General features: G+C 35.6%; 4 protein-coding genes across 5 annotated transcripts; 2 read left to right on the forward strand and 2 right to left on the reverse strand.

The window, feature by feature from the left end:
* The first annotated feature begins 1064 nt into the window (after positions 1–1064).
* Positions 1065–6042, forward strand: LOC120134625 (KH domain-containing protein HEN4-like). The gene is made up of 8 exons (XM_039151068.1): positions 1065–1863; positions 2482–3102; positions 3199–3474; positions 4039–4335; positions 4471–4553; positions 4774–4885; positions 5477–5715; positions 5836–6042. Exons 1-7 carry the CDS (start codon positions 1261–1263, stop codon positions 5615–5617), a joined length of 2133 nt encoding a protein of 710 aa, XP_039006999.1. The 5' UTR covers positions 1065–1260; the 3' UTR covers positions 5618–5715; positions 5836–6042.
* Positions 6043–6968: 926 nt separating this feature from the next.
* Positions 6969–8546, reverse strand: LOC120134626 (costars family protein). The gene is made up of 2 exons (XM_039151069.1): positions 8377–8546; positions 6969–7352 (listed from the first exon to the last, which is right to left on the reverse strand). The coding sequence occupies exons 1-2, from the start codon at positions 8455–8457 to the stop codon at positions 7182–7184; spliced, it is 252 nt and encodes an 83-aa protein (XP_039007000.1). The 5' UTR covers positions 8458–8546; the 3' UTR covers positions 6969–7181.
* Positions 8547–10800: 2254 nt separating this feature from the next.
* On the reverse strand, positions 10801–20941 carry LOC120134672 (dynamin-related protein 3A-like). Of its 2 annotated transcripts, none has more exons than XM_039151114.1 (20): positions 20424–20934; positions 19825–20107; positions 19710–19738; positions 19497–19598; positions 18866–18934; positions 18724–18783; positions 18172–18285; positions 18033–18081; positions 17811–17920; positions 14118–14210; positions 13887–13979; positions 13662–13799; positions 13412–13525; positions 13218–13313; positions 13031–13073; positions 12652–12797; positions 12410–12556; positions 11760–11812; positions 11556–11655; positions 10801–11329 (listed from the first exon to the last, which is right to left on the reverse strand). In XM_039151114.1, the coding sequence occupies exons 1-20, from the start codon at positions 20784–20786 to the stop codon at positions 11051–11053; spliced, it is 2481 nt and encodes an 826-aa protein (XP_039007045.1). In that variant the 5' UTR covers positions 20787–20934; the 3' UTR covers positions 10801–11050. The 2 variants fall into 2 exon arrangements, 1 of the variants encoding a protein (XP_039007045.1); XR_005517179.1 differs by having other exon boundaries at positions 11275–11329; positions 11556–11650; positions 20424–20941.
* Positions 20942–21097: 156 nt separating this feature from the next.
* On the forward strand, positions 21098–23048 carry LOC120133945 (uncharacterized protein C6C3.02c-like). The gene is made up of 5 exons (XM_039150433.1): positions 21098–21232; positions 21601–21663; positions 21803–21883; positions 22001–22182; positions 22766–23048. Exons 1-5 carry the CDS (start codon positions 21214–21216, stop codon positions 22862–22864), a joined length of 444 nt encoding a protein of 147 aa, XP_039006364.1. The 5' UTR covers positions 21098–21213; the 3' UTR covers positions 22865–23048.
* The last annotated feature ends 15 nt before the right edge of the window (positions 23049–23063 follow it).

Here is a 23063-nt window from a genome sequence, read left to right on the forward strand (position 1 = left end):
AGTTGAGGGAAAGAGGTTTACGTGAGATCCAGAAACATTGTTTTAGCATAAACACAAGTATATTAATACTATAAATTCTTAGTGTACATAGAATTATCACAAATAAAATTTTAATATGAACATAATTAATAAAATAAATAAATGACCGGATTAAATTTAAATTCCCCTGAACAGTGGATACCATGTACACGTGTCATTGCGTGGGAGAATAAAGCAAAAACCGAGAGAAAGAATATGGGAGTTGACTTGGGTCGGATTAACTGGGTTTAACCCATGTTTAGGAGTTTGGTTTAAAAATGGGTTTAGGGATTCATTTAAATATGTGCTAGATGGGTTTAGATTTAAAATTTAATGTTTATTTAACTGTTGACTTAGTTATTAAATACCAACTCGAAGTATATTATGTACGTTTTATGCATAAACAAAGCATGTTAAATTTTAAGAAGATTATTTTTAACACACTTTGCCAAAGTTATTAACACAATAAGTGTATATATATATATATACACACACATAATTTAATCTACTGTTTTCTTAATATATTTCACATTAAATCTGAGTGAGTTTTTAATTGAACATTTTATGTACGAATCAAATTATTTTAGTGGTTAAAGGAGTGTTTGTTATTCTTAATATTCTTGGTTCGAACACCATAGACTGCAAGAGTGTTTGAGTTTTAATTGTCAAATTGTTAAAAAAAAATTAGAATAGATACTACTTTGTAATCGCCTTAATTTAATAAAAATAAAAACTAAACATTTGATGATTAGGCTAATCAAAGAATTATCTGATATCATACAGATATTTTAAAGACTTAATTTGAATGGTTTAAAATTTAAAAGACTATTTTAAAACTTAGATATTAATTTCAGTGATGTCTTACGAAGTTAACCCATAAAAAAAACGCGCTGGCGGGCTGCATTACAAAATCTAACTCATACATACCGTCGGATTCCAGCCGCCAACAATTTCACTTGAAAACGACGACGTATCATCTGCGGCCGTAGCCGTATACCCGTCGTTTTAACCTCAAATTCTACAAAGAAGGAAAACTCCAAAGCCCTTTCTCTCTCCGCCTCCCTTGTCTGAATTTTCCTTCAAGCTTCTTTCCAGGCAGCCCAAAACAACAAGAAGAAAAATGCAAATATTAATTAATTAATTGGTTAATTAACCAATCAATTGATTAATTAATTAACCCATAAAGCTTTTTGGAGTTTTTTTTTTATCGTTTTGTTTCGATTTCCGCCGGTTAGTTTTGCTATGGGCAGCACCTTCTTCTCTACACCAATAAAGCGAGCCATGCCTGATACCCTCCATTCTTCTAAACCTTCCAAGCGTTCCAAGCATCCGTCTACCAGTCTCCATACTTCTCCCGGCCACGTTATTTTCCGTCTCCTTTGCCACGTGTCCCGTGTTGGAGGCATTATTGGAAAATCAGGTAGTGTTATCAAGCAGCTGCAACAGTCTACCGGTACTAAGATCCGGATTGAGGATGCTCCGGTTGAAAGTCCGGATCGGGTTATTACAATCATAGGCCCTGATTCTGTTGATACTAAAATTATGCTGAATCTTGGAAGCGACGACGAGGGTGACTGTAGTAGAGTTGAGGAAATTGAAGTGTCCAAGGCGCAGGAAGCGCTGGTCAAGGTGTTTGAGAGGATACTGGAGGTGGCGGCGGAGAGCAATGGAGCAGCCTTGGGGATGGTTTCTTGTCGGTTGTTGGCGGAGGTTAAGCAAGCAGGGGGCGTGATAGGAAAAGGAGGCAAAGTAGTGGAGAAGATAAGAGAGGATACTGGGACCAAAATTAGGATTCTTACAGATAAGCTACCGGCATGTGCCGGTGCTACAGAGGAGATTGTGGAGGTAAGGCATTATTTATTTAATTAGGGTTTTTATTTCTTGGTGTTGGTGTTGGTTGACTTATACTAAGCAAAAACAGTTCCGAAATGGGTATTCCAAAAGAAACCCTAACCTCCAAAAAGAAAAAGAAATATTAAGAAAAGGGGCCTTTAAGAGATTGAAGGAAGAAAGTGTTTGGTGTTGGTTGACTTCATAATTACTTCTAAAAATGTTGAGTTTCCTTCACACACTGAATGTTAGATTTTAAATTTTCCTAGTTCAGGCATCTTACCAAAGTTTCTATATTTGAAAACCTAGCATACATTAGTTGATTAGTGCTTTTTGTCAGATTTTATTTATTAGGGTGTTGATAACAGTAATATTTTCCAGCCTTATCATGGTAATTATATAAGGATTTTTCTTCTGTCAAGTCACAAATCATTGCTTTAAACCAGTAGCACTCAATCACTGCTCTTAATATGAAAACATTCCAAAAGTGGAATCTGTTGAATTCTCGATGCAATCTAACTAACATTGTCCAACTATAACACTTTCTTAAGCGTTTGCTTATCATCATTACTATTTTCTTTTTGTTAGACATGAAAAGAAATATTCATTCCTGTTCCTCTATATATTTTGTAGATTGAAGGGTCTGTTTTAGCTGTAAAGAAAGCACTTGTTGCTGTCTCATACCGCCTCCAAGATTGTCCTTCTGTCAATAAAACAAGGGTAAGTGAAAACAGAAGCACTGAACCAGTTCAACCGGGGACTTTACACAGACCTATTGACTTTCATCCTGAGGATGGTTTCTTCAGAGCTAGGGAGCCACATCCTCAGGAGACTTTTCATGGACCTATGACGGTGGTCCACCAGGACCGATTGCGCAGATCGATTGGTGTTCTTCCTCAAGAATCATTTCGTAGACATATTGAGGTTTCACATGAGGATTTACCTGATTTAGAAGTAGATCATCTTTCACGGCATAGTTTCCTGGTGCCTAGTGTACCCAGTGTTTCTACCAATTATGCCACCAGATTTCATCCTTTGTCTTTGGAGTTCGAGAATGCCTCTCCTTTGGATACTAAAACATTGCTGCAGGAAGTGGTTTTCAAAATTCTTTGCCTCAATGATAGGGTTGGGGGTGTTATTGGAAAGGGTGGTGCAACTATTAAAGCCCTTCAAAGTGATACAGGGGCTTCTGTTACCGTTGGAGCTACATTCACTGATTGTGATGAACGGTTGGTTACTGTTACTGCATCAGAGGTCAGTCATGTTCTGATCTTCTATGACATTCTACATTTGCTTAAAGTTATTTTATTTCTGTCACTGAAACGCTCTCATTGACTTGATATGTTTTAGGACCCGGAATCACAATATTCTCCAGCACAAAAGGCTGTTGTCCTTGTTTTTGTAAGAGCTTATGAGGCTTCCATTGAAAAAGGTCTAGACTCAGGCTCAGGTAAGGGTTCAAATGTCACTGCCCGGCTTGTAGTTCCTTCAAGCCAAGTTGGTTGTCTGTTAGGAAAAGGAGGGGCAACAATTTCTGAAATGCGTAAAGTGACTGGTACCAGCATTTGGATTTTGGGAACTGATCAGTTCCCCAAGTGTGTCAGTGGAAATGATCAAGTGGTACAGGTGCGCTGGACCTTTTGTTAATTATTATACATAGGCTTACTGATATAAAACTAGCTTCTTATTTTTTAAGAAATCTTCGCAAAAAAGTGTTAAATTTTTTGTTTTCCAAAATTTCAATTGAAGAATTATCTCCTAGAAATATGAACAGATGGTTCTAATACTGTAGAGGTTAGAGTTAAAAGGAAATCGTGACAGCATGATCGGTTTATAACATAAATTATCCCAAAAACATTTCAGGTTATGACACCAGTTATTCTACCGGGTTCCCTCACTGTTCCAACGTATTCTGATTTTGGCCAAGGAAAGACCTATATTTCCTTGTTGCAAGTGCAAACGCATTTTCACTTAATCTACTGTTATGCTTTATCATGAGAGATTTTGAAAAACGATATGAACCTGATGTTTCATAAGGCATGAGCTGCTTAATTAATAATTGTTGGTGTTTTTCTTTTTTAAAAGACATTTCAGGAGGGTATAGGAATGCAAAAGATGCTATGTATCATGTGGCTGGTGTTTCATAAGGCATGAGTTGCTTAATTTTTGGTATTTTCTTTTTTAAAACAGATTTCAGGAGGCTATATGAATGTAAAAGATGCTATGTATCATGTGACTGGTAAACTAAGAGATAACCTATTTTCTATCTCGCTGAAAACTGCCGGAGCAAAAAGCAGTTCCTCAGTTTTAATCGAGACTAGTCCTTACGAAAGATTGTTGGATAATTCCCCTATTGAGTTGCAAACATCAAGCGGCTTTTCTCATAGTCTTAGCCGGCATACTTCATTGGCAGCGAATAGCACAAATCCCTTTGGACATTCCTACAGCTCAGATCGCCCTCGTTCTGCAGGATTGTGGACATCAGAGGTAGGCTTCTTTCCATTCTCTTAGATGAGAGTGTGTACATTTTTGTACCTTGGTCTCACTCATGAACAATAACATATGTGCTGGAACTGAATTGTTGCATAGTTCTACTTACCTGTAGCCGGATTTTAATTGCAGATGGCTACTGGATTGAATCTGAGGGGCATCACAGATAGTGGAAGAGGATTGACTTCTTTTAGAGGTGGGCTAGAACTTGGCAGGTTCGTAGCTTAATGAAAAATTTGTATGTTGGAAAAATAATTAGTTAGGTTTCATGATTGATGTTGATCTCCTATTGCTATACTTAATGGTATTATCTGATGCCTAATAAAATTGGGAGCCGAGAATACAGAGAAGGATGGATTATGGACAATTTCTCATAAGTAATGACCTCTTATAAAAAAAGAAAGAAGTAATGACAGTTTCTTCTCACGTTTGCAGTGGAAACAGATCTGCTATTGTAACAAACACAACTGTAGAGATTAGAGTTCCAGAGAATGTTATCGACTCTGTTTATGGGGAGAACGGTCGCAATCTAGCTCGCTTAAGAGAGGTAATAGTTTTTTTTTCAACTATTCATGCACTATTTTGTTGGCATCGTTGAAAAAATAGTATTTAGTTGGTTAGAGTGGTTCTGCTCCTAATTCTACAAAGAATTATACAAGCAACATCTAAGCAAATCAACTCTTGATAGAACTTAGAGAAGAACATAAGACAGCACAACCTGAAAAGCGGAAATCAAACCACATGAATTTGAGACTAAAAGGGCAATCAAAGTTAAAATGCAGTCATTACCGATGCCATTATGACAACAATTTAAGAACATATTCTAAAGTCTTAACCAAAAACAGTATGTTCAAATTCCCAAATGTACAACAGTTAAAAACAAGCCATGTACCTTGAATTCTACAACAACAAAAAATTCGAAACTCTCGATATGTTTGAGAGCTCACACTTAACTTGGTACACCTTTTCGGTTATCAGTTTATCATGCATGCAAAAAAAGAATTAGCAAATTTAAAGAACAAAAAAAATCTAAGTATCTTTCCTAACCATGATACCATTATTGATGTCAATATACAATATCTATGAGATATCTAATCTTAAATCAACATCAACTTTTCCTTTTATGTACATCAATCAGATCTCTGGTGCCAAGGTTATAGTGCATGAACCTCAAATAGGAACAAGTGACAGGATTGTTGTTATATCTGGGACACCTGATCAAACCCAGGCGGCTCAAAGCCTCCTACAAGCATTCATCCTCACTGGTCCATCACGCTGAAATCTTTCATTTAAACCTAATGTTTTTCACAAAAGGAGAAGAAAAACTTGAAGCTGTTGCCCTACTTAACTGCTTTTCTTCTTTTTATTTTTCAAGCAGTGTACACTAGTCTAGCCATCTATGCAAACCCTGATCATCGGGACAATAATTAGGTTCTTTCTGTAGTGAATGTCTTATGGAGATCACTTTTTTCTATCATATCCTTCTTCTACTGTCAAGTTTTGAGCTTCTTTTATAACCACTGATAAGAATTTATGTTTACTATGGTCAGTTGGCTTGGTGATGTGGGTCCATGACCTCTTATGTTGTTATTTTCACCCACAAAGGCCTCATTTTAAGCTATGCTCATGCTAATCCTATTGCTCTTAGTGGCCTTATATCCATCCTCACAATTCACAAATTGCAATTCAAATGAACATTCTATTGCAATAGTAGGTGCCTGACATATAAACCCCCAAAAGTAGAGAATTCGCACATTCTTAGATTGTTCTGTTGAAAATATTGTCGTGGAACTCTTTAGTTGAAAACAGACTCTTAGGTTGGAGTACAACAAAATAAGCAGATGTTTTTGATCAAGTTGTTCATATGATGGATTCTTTCAAGTATTTAACTATTTTTTAAAAAATAAATTTTATGCTCTGAAGTTTTGATATTTATGTTGTGCTAAAAAATTACCCTGCATTGATATGTTTTTAGTATAGAAGATGTGCTTTCAGGTAGAATTAGTAACCCGTGTTAGTAAACATCAATACTGATATTTCTTAGAATGACTCATCCCTTCTAGTGAAGATTTAGTTCACCCTCACCTTGTTCATCTGTACATAGACAATGAATAAATTGGCATCTCAGGTAATTGATATTCTCTCTCTCTCTCTCTCTCTCTCTCTCTCTCTCTCTCTCTCTCTCTCTCTCTCTCTCTCTCTCTCTCTCTCTCTCTCTCGAGTATCTCAATTTTATGCTAAATAGAAAGATGTCAGCTCCTGTCTATCTTATAATACCTTTTAATGTTTTTTATACTTATGAAATGCTTTGTTATCCGAACTATTCATTTTTCTTAAAGTACCCGTGCTCTTCTGCCCAAGTCCAGATAACATAATTGGAATTTGGAGCATATGCTTGTATCCACTCTCCTTTATTGAAACTTCAAATCGAAAACTAAAGCTTTGACATTTATGAGACACCCTCAAGCATTCATCCTCACTTGCCCTTCATGAGGGTATTTTTCCATTCAAACCTAACATTTTTTACCAATTGAAAAATTTTCATTTCATTTCTTCGCCCTTGGCTTACAGTCGTCCACCCATGTGCAGTTTATGCCTTTATCAGCAAATAATAGATGAAGACATCACACTTTGAACATAACCAAAAGAAAATATATACAAATCTGGGTGTACACAAACTGGAAATCTTATGAAAGAGTATTCGGAAGTACATGTACTTATGCTGAAGCAAGATTTAAAATACGATTAACTTTGAAAAAAATAATACATAGAATACCCATCAAACTTTTGCTGCAAAACCATAATTGCAATTTATTTGATTTAGAACTGCATTACTTGCTGCTCTAGGCTGGTGTAGCTTTGAGTGTAATTTCCACTTTGTCATGAACTCCTTGGAGCAATAATTCACCATCATATGTTACAACTTTTCGTTTCTTTGCTGCTCTTAGTGTCCCAACTAGTGCTTCGAAGATGTTTGCACATCGATCATCGTTAAATAGCACCCCGAATGTGACCTTGAACACATCAAACAACAGATATTATATATATAGTTTTGCTGGAAAAAAATAAGTAGATTGTAGCAAACATAGATGTCAAAAAATGAAATGTGGAAAAACCCAAATCATCCAACTTCGGCATTGCAGTGTCAGATGATGTGAACATGCCCAAGACAATGTCAATTTGTAACCCTTAGAAAGAGCCTATGAGATTCTTAAGGGTGGAAAGAAAGTAAACGTGTATCAATCACCATCCAACTTCAAATCTCAATGCAATGCAGATGGTGAATTGATGTGGGTGTTTTGACTTTTTTTTATTAGAAAAAAGTAATTGTAACTTGGTATATGATCGAAATACTCTCAATCATTTGAAAATGAACGTTCAAATACTCCTACAGATGTTATGCTCGAATCCAAGACCTCTAGAGATAAGAATCATTCATTTAACCACCGAGGACGCATGGTTGGAGATTAACATAAAATTAATACTTTCCATAAGATTTTTTATGCTTATTTATTCGAATTCAGAAGAAATCAACGGATGGAAGAACAGAATTGGATTAGCTAGTAAACTACAAAAAGAAATTTGTATATTTCATTGGTTTTGCAGAATGGATTGAGTGGAACAAAGATTATCACCAATTCTACAATAGGAAACGAGGAACCATTTCGATAACAGTGAAGTTTGTAACAAGCTTGATGACCATGTTACTTTGAATGTTGATTATACATATATTATTAATAAATGTTTCAGAAGTTTGCCTTCCCAAACCATTCTTTTCCCCTTGTTTCTTTTAATAGTTCAACCATTAGGGAATGAATCTAACTGGACAGATTGAAGCAATGTGATAAAATCGTAAACAGGTCTGACTATCAAATCGCTAAATCAGCTTATAGAGGAAAGAATGGGACAAACAAAATGGAGGTTGAAGCACCCCAGATCCAGATCCAGATAAAAAAAAGGATAGATTTGATGGTCAAAATTTTGCATAAAATCCAAAACCCAGATGAGATATAATAAGAAAAGATTAAAAAACGATACCTTGTAAGAACCATCAGGTTGGATCTGGCCAAGTCTCTGGATTTCTTCCTTGAGTCGCTCCACCTCTTCTTCTACATTCATTGTGTTCTTTCTTCTTTCTTGAAGAACAACTACAAAGGACAATGATAATATACGTCTGGATTTTCTCTTACGAGCCTCTTCTGTTTGGTATCAATGCGTGTGTGTTTTTAATAGGAAATCAGATATGTTTTTTTCTCTCTTTTTTGGATAAGAATTTGGTGATTGGCTGACGTAAAGAGGGTTCATCCCCTTGGTTGGGACCCATCATGTGTCAGAAAAGGAAGTTATTCTCTGCGGTAGGATGTATGTTGACTCTGCCCAACCAATTATGACCGTCCGACCAATGATTTCTTTTTTCTCTTCGGCTCTCATTTACTTACCCCTTCATTTTAGTAGTTTCATTTTATACTTGAGAATAAATTTATCTTTTATTTTTTCTAATAATAGTATTTCAGATATCTAATTTTGTAAGAATATATATGCAAAACTAAATGAATTATAATATAACAACAGCCGTCTCTGACATTCAAGTTTTGAGTAAATTCAAATTACTTTTTTATGTAATCAAACTTTCAATCGTTAAAGCTGTATTAATACAACATTATTCTTGATTAATGTTTAAATGATAAATAAAGTATATTGATTAATTCAATGATTAAATTGTTAAACTATATAAATTATTAACTGGTTGAATGTTAGTTTGGTTGACATGATTATCATTATCAGTACGTCGTGGATTTAAGTTATAATTTTTTATTTGTATTTCAAATCTGATTCGAGATTCAATTTGCAGGCTTCTTATAATAAAGTAAAATTAAAACAATGTGGTTTTGATATTTAACTAAAGAATTCAATTATTTTTCGATTTTGTTCATTTTTTTTTGTTTCTTCTGTTCTTTCGTTTTAAATTTAGTTTTGATCAAATTTGAATCTCATGTTTCTTAATGAATTATAATTAGTTCCTATTTATTTTTTTAAAAAAAACTTTATTTTCAATTTAAAAATTTAATTTTATATGTTTTTCTTGTTTCTTTAATTTCTTCTTTATTTTTTTTTGATTAAACAAATAATAATTGATAAGAAAGTTGGAGACTGGCATCATACTCTAATAATTTTAGACAAACAAGAGATGGATAGCATCAAAACCTTTTATACCACAAACATGTCAATTCATATAAAATTTATATCTTAGACGCGAAAAGTAACACCATGAACATGATATAAGCATGCATATGTTATTCTAGCAGACACCGAGATCTGATTGAAATGAATCTCATGCACGCCGGTACTCGTCTCCACAATCCCCTATCACTCTAAGCAGATCTTTCCCTCTTTTTGAAACTTCTAGAATGCTGCTCACATCTTCCTCGTCAAGAACAAGTGAAAAGATGGCATTTGTGTCTTGGATATGTTCTGATAAACCAAGTCTAACACTATTTTAAGTTCATTTTGTTTTAAATTTATTTTGATAAAATTTGAATCCCATGTTTTTCAATCAATTATAATACTTATATAATTTTAGTTTCTATTTATTTTTAATTTAATCCTTTAATTTTATATTTTTTTTCTTATTTCTTTAATTTCTCATTTATTCTAAGTTCATTTGTTTTATCAAATTTTAATTACATGTTCTAAAGCTACAGAATACCATATTATTTCGATTCTTATCTTAACAATTATTCTTTTCTAATTCAACTCTTCAAATTTATATTTATTTAATTTATCCCTTTAATAACATATTTTTATCCCTTTATACTCTCATCAATATTGTATCTTCTAAATATAATTTTTTTTAAACAAAATTATAAATATATCATATAATTTTAAATAATATTCAATTTATTAAATAATTACATGTCAAACTTACACAAAAAAATATGAATATATATATATATATGTGTGTGTGTGTGTGTGTATGTTTACATATAATTAGAGAAAATCATTTAAATTAAAAAAATCAATCAATGTTATAATATTATGAAAAAATATATTTAAATTTAAATAGAAAATTAATCAAATATATTTACTTCAATTTGACTAAAATTTCAAAATATCATATCAACTGAAAATTTTCAAATAAAATTTAAGTGATAAAATAGTACTAATAAATTTAACAAACTCGAATCTTTTTCACTAACCCAATTGAATACTCACCATAAATAAAGTTTAATGTTTAGTATTTTTAATTTATTTATTTCATTTGAAAATGCGTTATAATATATTCACGCAAACTTCATTTATCCCAAAAATAAATTATATATATTTCATAAGTAAATAATTATGAATTCAGTAAGTAGTGCTTGAAAGTTACTCCTTGCTCATATCAACAAATATGATAATAAAATAAAAATAAGGATTGCAAAAAGAATAGTTAGACGTAAAACTATTGTTTTTGACACCGCCAAAAACAGGGTTCTCACACCCATTGTTCTTTCTGGACCTATAAACAATGCAATTATGACACTAAATTATGATAGCCGACTTGCAGACATATAATGATGGAAGATAAAACCAACACAACGATTCACCGACTTCGATCGGAGGGATTTCAAAGAATTCGGGGGAGAAACTAGATTGAGCAATCAAATGAATATAATGCCTCCAGATTTGATGAAAACTTGAACTCAAATGCAAGCTTACCTATCCATTCATCTTAGAAATCAACGGTCGGATAGAGGCCCGGCATGTAACTACGTCCGTTTCCATTTGAATCGGTATTAGCGTACGAGTGTGTCGATAGTTCACCGGAGTGAGATGACTTGCGAAACTTTGGGTTTTTAGGAGAAGCCATATAGGAATCATTTGAACCACTAGTGGAATAAATTGAGGATGTTGGTAGTCCATGGATCTTCGGCAGCCCTGTTGGATCAGAATCCAAACTGTATCCACCCCTCTCAACTGCTTCAGCTTCCAATGGCAATTCGTCCAATGTCTATCCAAAAGGAATTTTAAAAAAGTATAAAAAAACAAAGCCGATAGACATTGCTGCATGCACTTAACGTTGAAATTAAGCGAATTCGTCAGGTGATTGATGACGTATTGACATGCATGTAGACATAGAAAAAGACATTTTTCATTTGTTCTTTTGACAAACAGATGGAAAACTTGTGATCACTGTAGAGATTATGATATGATGACAAGCAGTAAAGAGAACGCACCCTGAATGCCTGTTGAAGAACTCGGAGTGTTTCTCGGGTACGTTTTCTCTTAGAAGCAATCTCATCAGGTTCCTGTAACATTTCTTCAAACAGGTTCTCTCTGTTTTTGGGTCATAAAAGGCGTACAGAATGCTCCACAGTGTGCAATAGTCAAAAAGTACAAATAATTTAAATCAAGTCAATTAGCACAGAGCTCTGCATCACCTGTAAAGCTTTTTGATAAAGACATTGTGAAGTTCTCGTTTTGTATGGTTTACCTGGATATGGATATTATCAACAAACATATCAATATTCATATATATTGTTGCCGCTTAACAAAGCAATACTTGACCACGGAATATGGGTAAGAACTAGGAATACAAGGCTTGTACAGTTGTACTTACAACTGTACAAGCCTTGCACCAGTTTCAGATTTCAATAAATGAAATATATACAGAAAAAATAACCACTTAAATCTCGATTAAACTTTCGGACCGGAAGCTCCGTGTTCTACATGTACAAGAAAAACGGGATACAACAATCATGAAATTTACGCCTGTTCTACCAGAACTATAACACATAAACAGCCCACAAAAAGAAAAGAACCTTGTTCAGGGTTCATGATGCAAGCTTCTCTCCATATTAAACTTGAGGAGGATGGAAATTGATGAGGCGCCAAATATTGTTTAGGTCAATCCACGCAGTTAATAGACTTATATAAGGTGAAAAAAGGAAATTAACTTGCCTTGAAAGATCTACAATTTCCTAACTAGACAATGGTTTTCAGAATTTCAAGACCTGTGATGTGAACATAGATAAAACAACAAAAGGCAAAAGGAAACTTAATCAGAAAACCTACTTGGTTTAAAACTTACCAAGAAGTGCATAATTGCTTTAGGCACAGAGTCCTCTATATTCTTTCTAACAATATCGTAGTATGATTTTAAGAGCAATTTAGTGATAGCAATTTCAATAGCTTCAGTTTCTGAACGGTCTTCTGAAGGCCTCAAGACAGACGGGGGCTGAGACAAAAAAAATGCTTGTCAAGAATGAATACTCATATATATTTTTTTAATTTAGCACTGGAACTTTGTGGGATTATCTGATGTTTATGCACCTCTCTCAAATGGATCATGGACAAAGCCTGCTCCATGTCATGAACAGGTTCACCGTGTTGCTTGTTTGTTAAGCTCTCTTTCACTGATGAACGGTTATCACTGCCACCAAATATTGATGAAATGCCCCAAGTCGAACCACTTGTACCTGATATACCAAACATGTAATAAACGTTTTAATGTTATGCTGCTTGATAATTACATCAAAACACGGTGAGTGCTATCAAAATCCTAAAAATTCAGATCAGAAATCCCCTAGACAAAAGAAAAGGGGGTAGGGGGAAAACCATCAATATTGGCCTTCTTATTAGACAACGATCACAAATAGAACATCATAATATCATATATAAGAATTCAAAATGACAGCCAAAATAGAGGTACCAGTAGAAGGGACTTTTTCAACATCTGCAACAGGACGGACTCCCTGCACTCAAAAGGAGTAAAATGTTTCAGGTTATTTATCATCAATAACTGACGGATGAAGGAGAAAAAGGTTGGAAAAGCAAAAGGGAATGGCAGGGAAGGGAAGGGAAGCATATATAAGGCAGCAGAAACACAATTTCCATGCCTGATCAGCCACAATTCCATTAACTTGTCTAGCAAGAATAGCCCGAGATTTAACACTTCTTTCAGAATTAGGTACTTTATCCGTCTCTAATCCATCCTGATTAAGTCAAAGAAACAAAAAAGAATGAAAATCAAGAGAATTTAAGATTAATAGTAGCAATAGTACCCGAGAAATGACTAGCGGTGTAGATCTACCTTTGATCTAGATATAGGCAAAGCAACCCTGGAATTCCTGATCTGCTGATTGGCAAGCTCTACGGCCTTGCTCCCACCAATAAAATTCGGGTGTGAAGTATTTATGTAATCCATCTGCAAAAAAATGGCATATGTCAAAAATGGCACATAAATGTTTTGCACATCCACAGTATCAAGTTTATATTTTGTAATAGAATTAAGAATCAAAATATAAAATAATACTATAAAATTCCCAATAGCACAGGCATACCTCCATTTCAATAATATGACCTATCATTGTCTCAGATGGCTCAAGGCCTTCTCGAAGAAAATTCCCAATCACTTGGTCCATATGCTTTCTCAGAACAGGAAACCGCTGCAGTTCATTCACCATACAGCGATAGTTTATCTAGAAAGAGAACAATTCTATTAGAAATCTTAGATTGCCAATGATAGAGATTTGAAACTACAATGACAGTCTGGAAGATAAAATCACCTTTATTAACTCATCATATATGAACCTGGCACATTGAAGGCTTGGATCTAGTAGACGTGCTATCTGCCTTCGAACAAGTACTTCAAATGGGACCTACACATAAAGGTTGAATTGCAACACTAGGCTAAATATAAAGTAATTCAAAATAATATATTGAAAAACAACTATCAAGGTTTGTATTTAAAAAAAATCATAGATTAACGAATTAAATTAGAAGCCACTTGAACCTACTTCTGGCACAAATAGTGAAGATCGAGGACCAGTTGCATTCTGAATGGCAGTTCGAATGTCATCATCACTCAAGTCTTCACAAGGATCAACCTCCTGTGAAACAAATCAGTTAACAAAAAACTCAAAATCAGCACCACGAAGAACTATGTACATAAAAAGCAATTGTATAGAGCATGTCTATCTATCAACAATTTCTAGAGTTGCAATGTACGACTCTTGCTGATGTTTGTGCTATAAATGAAGCAGCATAGATACGCAAGAGGTATGAAGGTTTTATTCTAGTACCAGAAAAGAGGGAAGGTGAGAAAATAATCTTATTAATATCAAGAAATCAGATAACCATTTATTTTTGTAAGGTTGTCGATTTTTTAAATCCTGTCCCTAAAAAGAGTATGTCATTACCGAGTGAAATGCACACATCACAGAGCCCAAAGAAATGCTAATTACAGAATATAGTAATTAATGAACAATAATATTGTACAATGATGTAAATAATCTTGGATATGGAGATCTATGGTGAGTAATCATTTTAAAGCTGACTCGATGGGCTGTATAATCAGAAGCAAATATAGCTATAAAATTGGTAATGGGAGGAATATTCGGTTTTGGCAAGACAATTGGGCATTGGAGCATCCTTTAATGGTCGTGTTCCCTAGACTTTTCTCTATTGCAGTGAACAAAACTGGAAAATTATTTCAGTTTGGGGAATACAGCTCGTGGGACTGGTTTTGGAACATTCAGTTGAGAAGGGAGTTGAATGACTGGGAATTTGAGCAATGGACAAATTTGATGGCTGTTATTTCGGATTTTTTTATAGGAATTGAAGGCCTCGTTAAAAACCCCCTTCTTGATTAAAGGAGCTTGTAGAGAAGCTCCTTAATCAGCGGAAGGAGGAAAAGAGTGCCTAAAGATTTCATTAACCAAAAGAAATTACATAAGATACAACCAGATAAACACCCCCAACATAACCAAAAAACCAAAAAAGAACCGAAGACAACCCTATACAATAGAACTAGCTCAGCCTAAACCAACTAAGCTACTAACACAGTATAAATTTTGGCTGAGCTGTTAACCAATTTAGCAACAACAATGAAGACTTAACGGCTAAACATTTCCTGGAATACAACAGAAAACAGTACAACCAAATGCCTGAAACAATCAACCAATCCCCTCCTTAACTAACTTGTCTACCTCCATATTACAAGACCTAGGAAAAAGCTCCAGCAAAGTTGGAGGGCCTGGATCTGTAGATACTATGAAAGAATCCATCATCTTGCCAGCCTCAATATCAACTGACTCATTCCAAAAAAGCCAAATTCTAACACAAAAGCCATGAGCTTCCACAGTATAAGAGTAAAAAAATCTAGCTTCAAAATCACTCTATCCGCCTTTCTACCACTTATTGCTCGTCTTGTCATCGGAGACCATCCGAGCCTCCAACTTCATTCAATAATCAAATGCGAATCACCTGAAACTTCCAATTCTTCCACTGCTATAGTTTTCTGAAATCAAAAATACTTGTGAGCCTTCAAGTTCAGTCCATTCTTCCTCGCGATGCACCTTCTTCTGATTAATCTTGCTTCGGCAGAGTTTAGTCTTCCTACGGGGAGCCGAATATTTCTCTTCAATTATTTGGAGAGAGCTATATTTATTGTTAATACCCTCCTTAGCTCTCTGGTTCTGCCTGGAATTGAGCGAGAAAGAAACGTCCCTCAATTGTGTTGACAAGCCAAGACTCTGGTCCAAATCCTCACATACTATCCCTGATTTGGGTTTTCCAATCACCCGTTCAACCACAACCCCATCCTGTTGGACTTCCTCTCCCTTAGATATTATGATAGCACAATTATTTGTAAGGCCCATATTAATCACATCCTCCACCTCAAATCTATTAAATTATCCTTCATCTCCTCATTAACACGTGCAGTCTTACCAAATTTCCTGTTGTCATCTTCTGCCTCTCTCAGCACGTGATCCAACCCTACCTCATGTTCCATCGCTTCCAGCACTTCCTCATGTTCCACCGCTTCCTCGATTTGCATTTGAACCTTCCCCTGACCAGCAACATTATTCCTCAGACCCATAATTATTTCCTCCCCTATGTTCCTTTCCTCCTCATCCTCACCCGACAAGTTGCTACCTTCAGCTTTGATCCCCATACACAATAATTGACTGTCTTCTTCCTCATAACACCTCTCGGAATTCTTCTCCTCCGATGAGTCCACGCTTCTTATTCGGGTACTTCTATCTTATTCTGTTGATGGACTGTTTTGGAAGGGTACTGGAGACAGGGTTTTCTCTGTTAAATCATGTGCTAATCTATCTTATTCGGGTACTTCTGATTCGGAGGAAGCTAATTTTTGGAAGACTATTGTTTGGAGGGGCTTGCTGTCTCCAAGAGTGGAGATTTTTCTTTGGCAAGTGATCTTAAAGAAGCTGGCAGTGAAGACAGCTCTGGTTAAGAGAGGTGTTTAGGGCATAAATGATACTTTATGTCCTTCTTGTAAGCTAATAGAAGAGTCACCATCTCATTTATTCTTTTCATGTTCGGTTGTTTGGCCAATATGGACTAAATTCATGGGCTACAGGAATTTGCAGTCTGTTTTTCATGAAGATGCTAAAAGATTCCTACTAGCATGGGCTGACTTGAAGACCAACTCTCTAATTTGGTCAATTATCCCTGGAGTGGTTTTATGGACAATATGGAAAACTAGGAATTCTATAGTGTTCGAAGGAGGGAAGCTAGATCGAGCAGAAATTTTCTTTCTAGCAAGGTTCATGCTTGCTTCATGGTTTTTAGCTAAGGAAACTCATATTTCTATCTCCAAGGATGCTCTTATTGCTGACCCTTCGTTAGGGGATTCTTGTTCGTCCCATTCTAATCGGATTTCAACTATGTTTCCTTGGTCCCCTCCTCCAAAGGGCTTTATTAAACTTAATGTGGATGAGGCTATTTCTAGTGATTGGAAGAGGAGTGGTTTAGGTGGTGTTCTAAAAGACATGTCTGGTTCGATTCTTGGCTCCTTCAAAGAGGCTGCTGGTCCGGGGCCTCCAACTTTGATGGAATTGAAAGCTATCCTAAAGGGTTTAGATTTTTATGAATCTATTTGTCATAGGTTTAAGGATCGGTTGATTATCGAGAGTGACAGTAGGGTGGTTGTTGGCTGGGTTAAGGATGTTGTTTTATGTCCTGTCGTTTATGTTCAAATTGTTAAAGACATTATTCAAAAGCTTAGTGTTTGTGAAGGTCTTATTAGATGGGTTAATAGGACAACCAATATAGAGACGGACGTCCTAGTTAAGGCTGGCATTGGTTGATAATTATGTTCTGTTAAGGGTTGTTTTTTTTTTGGTTTTCTATCTCTTTAGGGAGATTAGACCTTGTATTACTATGTAATTATTTGATGTTAATGAATTCCTAGGGCACTCTTTTCCTCCTTCCGCTGATTAAGGAACTATCTTCAAGTTCCATTGATCATGAAGGGGTTTTTTAATGAGGCCTCTATTCCTATAAAAAAATGTAAATAGTAATTAAGGACCAACTCTTGTACAATGACGTGATGGAACACCCTAATGATAAAGAGATGTATAAAAACAAAACAAACCCCTAACATGGAATTGGAAAACAAATCCAGCTAACTACGAATACCTAAGAGTGAAAAATATTCAAGGCACAAATCTCAGTCTACACACCTCTAAGCTCTTAACAAAGATTGATTGGAAAATATAGTGAATCCTTGCTCCACCAGACAGCTCATATGTAGACATTTCTTCGTTTTTCCCCTCTACCATTGATGAGAACGCTGTTTCAAACGAAGAATTGATTTATGGCATCAGTACCAATATACTAGAATGTATACATTAAGTGTTTAAGAATATTAATAAGAAGATTTGACAGCCAAGCAAAATATTTACCTTCACAGTACTTTGAAAGAATATTCAGAAGAAGAGCTCCCTGACCAGCCTACAGATTTTAAAATCATAATCGTCATAAGAAAATAATTTCAGATACTTTTCTAAACCAAGATTGTGGTAGAAAAATAGAGATGCATGCCTTTGATTCTGTGATTTCTCCATAGCTTGCATGCTCCTTTGCCAGAGACACCAGTGCGGAACTAATGTGTGATTTCAGTCCAGGAAGTATTGTCTTGATATGTTGCACTAAAATCTACATTGGAAGCAGCATAGAAAGACTCAACAATGAGATAAAAGAAATAGATACATTCGCCCTATCCAAGTTATACGTCTCTAGTCTTGCACAACTGGGTCACAAGGCTGAACTAGAATTGCAAAAAAAGGTCCCCAACTAGCATAAAACCTTAACAGATCTTATAAGCATCAAGGTGCTTGATTCAGGTCAAAGAACATAGGAAAGTAGGAATGCTCCAGATATGACTCAGCCTCAAGAATAACTCTAAAGTCTACAGTCTAGATAGAGTAGACATGCAAGTTTACCATTGGTTTCACCAAATGCCTAGCTTGAAGAAAGAGTATTAATAGGATAAGTAATAGTAACAGAACACACAAGCATTACAAAGCATGGATATTCAAAACTGAGATTTATATTCCATAAAGTTTCAGAAACTTCATGTTCCAAAAATTTTACCTGGTTCAACTTCTTTGCCAGCTGAGTCACACCACAGCGATCAGCAAGATCATTATAAACCTATAGAAAAAAGAAATAAGTAAATTGATGATGGAAACTGTATCAAACCATGAACAATTGCTAAAGGTTGGTGCATCCATACTGGACGACTCCGGAAGAACTTTTCCTCTGCAACAAGGGCATCCTTGATACTCCGGTTCATGAAAATATCCTGTTTAGATATGCAATCAAACTATCAGAACCATAGGAAAGCAAGCTACCTGATAAGCGGTATATGATTTAAAATAGAAAAAATAAAGTCTTCTAGAATAAAAACAATGATAATTTACTGAACAATAATTCATTTTAATTGCTATTTTGGAGGTGAAAAAAAGGTTTTTCAGGCAGTAGTACCCATCCTATATCAGTGCTCTTGCATACATTGTACGACTAATTGCTAAAATATGGCTGACCATTAAAAAAGAAGTCAACAAGAAGAAACCTATGATCATTTCTAACCATGCAAAACAGATGGCAGGAAGTGCAAATGGGAAGGACAATCTCATCTAGTAAAATAGCATGAAAAGATTACTCTATGTCTCATAGGACAATCATGAAGAAAGGCCAAAATGCCACTAGAGCATCTCGAAATAGTTACTACAGCAAAAATATTTAAGAAAAATAACCATAAAAATGATACATCATCCCATTAACAAGGTACTGAGTAATGATTTGCTTAAAATGAGTAAGAGAATACAAATAGTATCTTCAATTCTGTAAGGTTACACTCTTACCTCCTGACTACGATTCACAACACCTATGTAACCAAGTCGAAGGGGAATCACTTTTCCAAGCAGCAAGTTACGAGCATCAGTACCTCGGTCCATTATATCCAACTGATTCATATGCAAAATTGCAAATAAGCCAAAACTAGTCAGAAATTTAAAATAACTTGTGTATAGGCAATGCTAAAATTTGAAATGAGATTTTCATGTCAAAAGATGCACCTTTGTAATAACCCCAATGGTTCTACAACCTGCAAGAAGAAAATTATCAAAGTTATTTAATTAAATAAACAACAACAGGAGCTCAAGCAGAAGTGGGTTTTACTAGTAGAAGTACCATCAGGATCGGCATTTCCTGCAAGCTGTAGAGCATCAGAGTTTGCTAAATCTGAATTTGCCGGAGTAACAGCCAGAATCAGACAGCTTGGCTGTTTAATGTATGACATGATCATGGTTCTAATTCGAGCTTCAATGTCAGAGGGTTGGTCGCCAACAGGAACTTTTGTGATTCCAGGCAAATCCACAAGAGTGATATCAAGAACATTAGGGGAGAAAATCTTAAGTCGAATCTGCTTGTCGGATACACCTTTGTTTCCTCCAACCTCCCTATCTGTCTCAGCCTGCAATCAGATGAGATTTATTTAGCTGAAGGACATTTCAATATAAATTTCGCCTAAAGCCTAATTACTCTCCTTTCTACAAGCTTCCAGTTTCCCCAATCACAACTCATCGTCCCAGCTGCTCCTGTCTCTTAATTGTGTCACGTTTATATGGCAAATATCTTTCGCGCTTTAAAATTTATCTAATAATGTTCATCGTGCTTAAGCAACAAGTCAGCAAGGGAAAATTCACAAACGCCTAACAGTTTTTTTTAATTGAAGAATAAAAATGCCTAACTACATAATTCTCAATCATAAAAAGCAAGCAATACAGAACCTGAATCTCCCTTCGAATCTCCGAGAAGTCATAGAAGCGCTTTCCAGGCAAGTGAAGAAACTCGCCATACTCCTCCTCAGAACCATCAGGCTTACGCTTGATCTGGACGAGCTGAAGGACTAGCGGACGGCGCGTGCAGATATCAGAACCACGAGGCAGGAAGTCGCGGCCCACGAGAGACTCAAGCACGCTGGACTTACCACTACTCTGGCTTCCGACCACCGCCACCTGCGGCAACTCTATGCTGGACTGACTACCAAGCTGAGCGAAGATGTCCTGTAACTTGTTCACTATCGGTATAACGGAAGATCCCAATGGAGCCACCGATGATTGAGGCTGCGTCGATACTGCTTCTTCAGCCATTAACTTTCAATGATTAATCGATGGATGCAAAATCAGATATTTAAATATGAAGAATTTCTTTTATGAATCCTAGGGTTTTGGAGGAGAAATAAAATGTTTTTTTCTTTTCAAATTTTTTTGTTAAATGCATTGTGTTTACTTGGGAAGGAAACAGATTTGGAGATTTTAATTAATTAAATAGGTATTATTGTTTTTACAAATAATTAGTAGTAATTACTATTTGCTATAAATTAGTAGTTAACATATCCAATCCCGGTCTGCCACGTTTTTGATAAACACCAACACCACCTTTTCAATCTTCATGTCTCAGATTTATAAATTGCCATTTACGAGTTTCATTATTTATTGGGATTCTAAGCCTTAAAACCCTACCTCCAGAAATTTCCTAGAGATTAGTCGCCGCTTCATCAATTCTCCAACATCCAACATGCCTCGCCGAAGCTCTGGTTAGTTTTTCTCATCTAATCTCCTTCCTTTCATTTCAGATCTACAATTTCCAAAATTTATTTATTGCGTCTTTTACTTCGTTTTCTTTGTGTTTAGTTATGTATGACCCACATCTAATTTAATCTGATTTCTTGGGTTAGTTAGTCTTTGTTCCTCGATTAAAGTTTATTGTGTGATTAGTTTTATTCTGGGTTTTGCTTTAATATTGGTTATTCGAAGAATTTCTTTCTTTGTGCTTGTCTAGTTGTAAATTGTTAGATTTCCACTTGTTCTTGGAACACTTCGATGTATGAATTTTGTATTTTGTTTAGAGCAGCTTTTTCATTTCAATTTTTGGGGTGTTTTATTTGTTCTTATTGTTTTACAGGAAGATCTGCTTCTCGCCCTACCCCTCGCCCAGCTCCTGCTCGCAGCCCACCACCTCAACCAGGTGATTTGGGTCTTTATATTTTTATTATGGTTATATCGATATATTAACATTGTTTTTTCCCCTTAAGATAAGTAGTTAGTAGTAGTTAACTGTTTAACTGATCACTATGTTTAATTGCATTTAATTCTTATTGTTGCAGCTCATCATGCTCCTCCCCCGGCTCCTGCTCAGAGTGGAGGTGGATCCATGCTCGGAGGAATAGGCTCAACCATAGCTCAGGGTATGTGAATAGATCCTTCTGAGATGGTGAACTTATTATTTATGTCTCTGGTTGGTTTATGATTATTCCTTACCCTGATATTTCTTAATTTTTTCCTTCTTTATCTCCGTGTTACAGGTATGGCTTTTGGAACTGGAAGTGCTGTGGCTCACAGGGCTGTGGATGCTGTGATGGGTCCTCGTACTATACAACATGAAACTGTTGTTTCTGAGGCTGCAGCTGTCCCCGCACCAGTATCCGCCGCCAATAGCTTTTCTGGCTCTGATGCATGCAGCATCCACACCAAGGCATTCCAAGACGTATGTGAACTTCACTCTCTGATATTTGATTACTTGATAGTTTAGTAGCTTGCTAAAATGTTTATAAGTTTTGCATGCTATGGTTGACTAGAACCTCAAATTAAATGCGTGATCCCCATAACCTGCTAGGTTTCTTTGTCGGCTGGCCTAATATCAAGTACTATTGTCTCAGTTTTTTAGAAAGTAGTTAAATCATCATTTTAGTTACAAGTTCTACATTAGTGGTAGATGCCGTCATTACTGATTCATCATGGTAGTATGCATGATATTGGTTGGTAAATTTTGCATGCTGTGTCGGACGGGAAATTTGAATCAAAACTCAAAAGAACAATTCCCATATTCTAGTAGATTAGTTGTGTTTCCTGTAATGACAATTTTCCTAATGTCTTTTCTTGATTTGGAATGAATCACATATGGTTCAAGTTTTAAAATTAAGTGGTTAAGTCATGGTTTTAGTGTTTTACACTAATGTAGATGCCACCGGTGCTGATTCATCATGTTAGGATGCATGATCTTGAAATTCTATTCAAGAGTGTAGCGATAACGACATACTGATGTCCTTATAATCTTGTGTTACTTGTAGTGCTTGAACAGCTATGGAAACGAAATCAGCAAGTGTCAATTCTACATGGACATGTTGGCCGAGTGCAGGAAGAACTCAGGGTCCGTGTTGGGTGCCTAAAAAGCTTATTCACCATTTCTTGTCGTGCCATTGGACTAGGATTTTTTATGTTTTTTCCCGGTGGATGGATAATGAAGCTGAACTCCATTATTATCACTTATGAATAATCAGTTGATACTATTTAAGGTCAATTGTTGAACCTTGATATCGTTATTGAAACGCGACTGGCATCCTTTTATTTTTACTTTTTTAGTAAATG

Source organism: Hibiscus syriacus, unplaced genomic scaffold, assembly GCF_006381635.1.
Source record: "Hibiscus syriacus cultivar Baekdansim isolate YM2019G1 unplaced genomic scaffold, ASM638163v2 tig00110597_pilon, whole genome shotgun sequence".
NCBI classification, from domain to species: domain Eukaryota; kingdom Viridiplantae; phylum Streptophyta; class Magnoliopsida; order Malvales; family Malvaceae; genus Hibiscus; species Hibiscus syriacus.